General features: G+C 51.7%; 1 protein-coding gene across 1 annotated transcript; it reads left to right on the top strand.

Annotated features, from left to right (window-relative positions):
• Positions 1-2,177: 2,177 nt before the first annotated feature.
• On the top strand, positions 2,178-3,781 carry HOXD12 (homeobox D12). Its single transcript, XM_003207536.4, has 2 exons — positions 2,178-2,792; positions 3,062-3,781. The coding sequence occupies exons 1-2, from the start codon at positions 2,231-2,233 to the stop codon at positions 3,298-3,300; spliced, it is 801 nt and encodes a 266-aa protein (XP_003207584.1). The 5' UTR covers positions 2,178-2,230; the 3' UTR covers positions 3,301-3,781.
• The last annotated feature ends 113 nt before the right edge of the window (positions 3,782-3,894 follow it).

The raw sequence follows: 3,894 nt of genomic DNA, 5'->3' as shown, positions 1-3,894 counted from the left end.
GCGGCCGTGCGCTGCGCGGAGCCGTGCCCGCATCGGGCGGTGCGCGGTGCTTTCCCTACCGACCTCAGCACAAAGCTCGCTGCCCTCCCGCTCCTCCGGATTTTGCTTTCCATATTTCTCGCAGCATTAATTAGCGGTTACAGATGAGCATTAATTGCAAGCTCTGTTTTCTCTAACCTCGTAAAAGTTAGTTTGAAGTGTCACCTTTCCGGTAACGGGGAACTCACAGCCGTTCATCGTGTTTATTGCGAGGGGAAAAAAAAAAAAAAAGGTCCTGAAGCTTCTGTCTTCCCAGAGCCGACGATTGGAGTCAGCTCTTTCGCAAAAGGCGATCATGAAAAGAAGCGGTCACCTCGGCTCGTGGGGATAAAAAAGGCAGAAAACAAATAAGTTAATAAGAGGGAGATGCAATTGGCAGACATAACTCAAACAATAAAAATTAAGGGCAGCGGTCAGTAATATCCTCCAGCGACGCTTGTGTGGTCCGTGTGCTCAGGGGAGAGCAATCGTTTCAACATTTCTTTCAGGGCAATGAAATTACTGCAGAATTCACCCCAATTTCCCATTAGACAGAAAGATGAATTTGATTAGGAAAACATCAAGTGGGGCAGCGTCTCTGATCTCGGCGTGGAAATAAAACCGAGATTAAAACTATGATTAAGAGCACAATAACACGGAAAATTAACCCTACCTGTTAACTGGGCTCGAGTTTTAATAACGAAGCCGCGAAGGTGACGACGTTCGGGAACTGGGGTTCGGCCCGAAGCGGGGTTCGCTCGGACCGGGGGATCCATTCGGAAAGGGCCGAGGTCAGGGGCCGAGGGTCCCGCAGCGGCCGCACAGCGCGGAGCCGCCTCGCAGCTCTCAGGGCTCCGGCCGCTGCCTGCCGGGCGGCTCCAGCCCTTGGCCTTGCAGTCTGCTGTTTTATGGGGATATCGCGTCTCTGGGTGAGACGCGGGGGCTCGGCTTGTCTCCGCAGGAAGCAGACTGTCTGCCACCCCGCGCGGTCTGGAAAGGACTCGAGCTGTCTCCCGCGAGGATGCGGTCGGATGGGGTTTGGTTCGTACCCGGGAGCGGGGAGAGACAGAGGAACAGCCGTGCTCTGGTGTGAGCTTTAAAAAAATGTAATATATACGACATACAGATAGAGATACATGCATATACATACATATATCTATATCTCAATTTCTCTCTATATATACCCATATGACCGTAAGGAATAATTCTCTTCTTAGCGGACGAAACCTGCTCGGCCGCAGCTCGGGAGGTGGCAGTGGGCTCCTTGCTCGGAGCTGGTCCGGTCCTGCCCGCCTCAGCCAGCCCGTGCCCTGCTGCGGGGTACCGGGGCGTTCTCCTCCGTGCAGTCTTTGGATGCTATTGGTTTTGTTTTGAATCTCAGCGCTCTGCTCAAGGAATTCCTTCTTGCTCCCATTGTTATTCTCGCTTAAGAATTCAATAAACAGGCGCCCAGATTTAGAAGAGTCGTTTGAAAACGTGTCTAGCGTTGGAGCTAGGATATAAAGCGGAAGGGGTAAGAAGAGTAGGGTGCAAAGCTGGGAAAGCCTCCGAGACCACCGGTCATTAGTGCATCAGAAAGACAATCCCGCCAATAACCGATCAATTAATATTTTAATTGCAAGCGTACGCAGATGCATATCATGTTGCTCGCAATTAAAACAAATGCGTGTATAAAATGGGTAAAAGCTGCGCTCCGAGCACACACACGGCTGTGCCCTGTCGGCACAGGGTAGAGCTCATCCGTGTGTCCGGACTGCCACGGCTCCTTCCCCCGCCGAGAGCAGCGGGCACAGAGCTGTGGCCCCGCTCCGTACACCCTCACGCCCGGAGCTCCGCGGCCGCTGCCCGCCCCGGGGCTCCGCTCAGCGCCGGCCGGGGATTTGTTTTCTCCGCATCTTTCCGCTAGCGCTGCGGCTCTGCCAGCCAGTCCCAGGCACTTTTATAGAAGCGGAGTCCATGTTTTCCCCTCCCCCTTGTGAGTCCGGTATTTTCATATTTCAAGTGTTATCATAAGACTTTTTAAAAGGGGGGGAAAGGAGGGAAAAAAAAAAAGAGGGGGGGCACACCGTGGCTCGGTGGCTGGAGGCGGTGCTGAAATTACCGGCTTTGAAGAACCTGTCTGCAAAGTTTCGTCCAATCGTTTTAGGCTTTCCGCTTATTCCCTGTTGTAACTAAATACTGCTGTAAGAACAGCTGAAGTCCTTTGTTGGAAATGTGTGATCGCAGTCTCTACAGATCTGGCTACGTTGGTTCTCTCTTGAACTTGCAATCTCCAGATTCCTTTTATTTTCCCAATTTGCGGGCTAATGGCAGTCAGTTGGCGGCTCTGCCCACCATTTCCTACCCCCGGAGCTCGATCCCGTGGACGTGCCCCAGTCCGTGCGCAGCCCAGCCGCAGGGCCACGCGTTCGGCGGCGCGGCGCAGCCGTACCTCCCCGGCTCCGTTCCAATCAGCATCAGCTCCAACAGCAACAAAGAGTGCCTGGAAGAAAACAATAAATATTACGCCCACGATGCGAGCTCCAAACAAGAGGAAAGATGCAGGCAGAGGCAATCTTTCGCAAATGACCCAACTATTACTCACGCAGCCAACTTAAAGCCCGCAAAGTATGACCACTCGAGCCTGCCGAGAAGCTTGCACGGCTCGGCTGCTCTTTTTGAAGTGAATTCCTGCACTTCCAGCCTAAAGGAGGACATCAAGAATTCGGTCAACTTGAACCTGACAGTTCAGCCCGCAGCAGTCCAGTCATGCCTCAGACCTTCAGTGCAGGATGGTATGCCTTAAATCTCTCGCTTTAGTTCGAGGCGACCTAGCGCTTCGTGCTTTCTAAGAGATGTCTGTAATTGTTTGTTCCCCCCCCTCCTTCTCCCCCCTCGTAACCCGTTCGGAACATTGATAGCTTAACCCGACTGGGGGGTAGATAAAATCGTGCTGTCAGACGTGCTTTGCCGACCTAGCGTTGCCCCTTTGCCTCGCGGGTTTGTGCGTATTCTCTATAACCCACAGCCGTGCCCCACTAAATTATCGACGTGTTTGTTGTAGGTTTGCCTTGGTGCCCCACCCAGGGGAGATCGAGAAAGAAACGGAAACCTTACACGAAACAACAAATTGCCGAATTGGAAAACGAGTTTCTCCTCAATGAGTTTATTAACCGACAGAAGAGGAAAGAACTATCAAACAGACTGAATTTAAGCGATCAGCAAGTTAAAATTTGGTTTCAGAACCGACGAATGAAAAAGAAAAGAGTGGTAATGCGCGAGCAGGCGCTTTCTATGTACTAGCGCGGCGTCTGCCCGTTCCTGCATGAACTTGTGTTCGCCCCATAGAGTAGCGTGTGGTCGCGGCTGCAAGGCGGGAGCTGGGTGGTTTTTCCCATTTAAGAAAAATTCTCGAAACGCTTAGGATCCTCGGCAACCCCCGAGCTCTTAGGCAGAACGAAGAAGACGAGCCAGCCCAGCACTGAAACTCGTATTATCAGCTTTTCCCCCTTTCTTTCTCCTTTTATATAGATTTTCTCCTGCTTCTAACCCTCTCTTTCCCTGGAGAATGTGCTGTGCTAAACTAAAATCGATGCCTTTTAACTGTATGTAAACATCATTTTGCAGGAAAAAAAAAATAACAATAAAAGAATAATGCCTAGTAAAGACGTCAGCTCTGTAAATGCCGGCTGGTCCCTTCATGTGTTCCCCGCTTCTGAAGGCGAGCATGCGGCGCTCGCATGTTTTGCGGTTTGGAATAACCTGTTGGAGCACAGATCGCAGAAAGCGGTTACCAAATAAACCTTTTTAGTTTTGATTCATTATTTTTTTTGCCAGCCCCACTCGCATCCAGCCGCGGCCCGGCGGAGAGGGCACGTGACACTCGCGCAAGACCCG

The sequence above is a fragment of the Meleagris gallopavo genome, chromosome 7 (genome assembly GCF_000146605.3).
Source record: "Meleagris gallopavo isolate NT-WF06-2002-E0010 breed Aviagen turkey brand Nicholas breeding stock chromosome 7, Turkey_5.1, whole genome shotgun sequence".
Lineage (NCBI taxonomy): Eukaryota > Metazoa > Chordata > Aves > Galliformes > Phasianidae > Meleagris > Meleagris gallopavo.
This window is presented reverse-complemented; position numbering and strand designations above follow the sequence as displayed.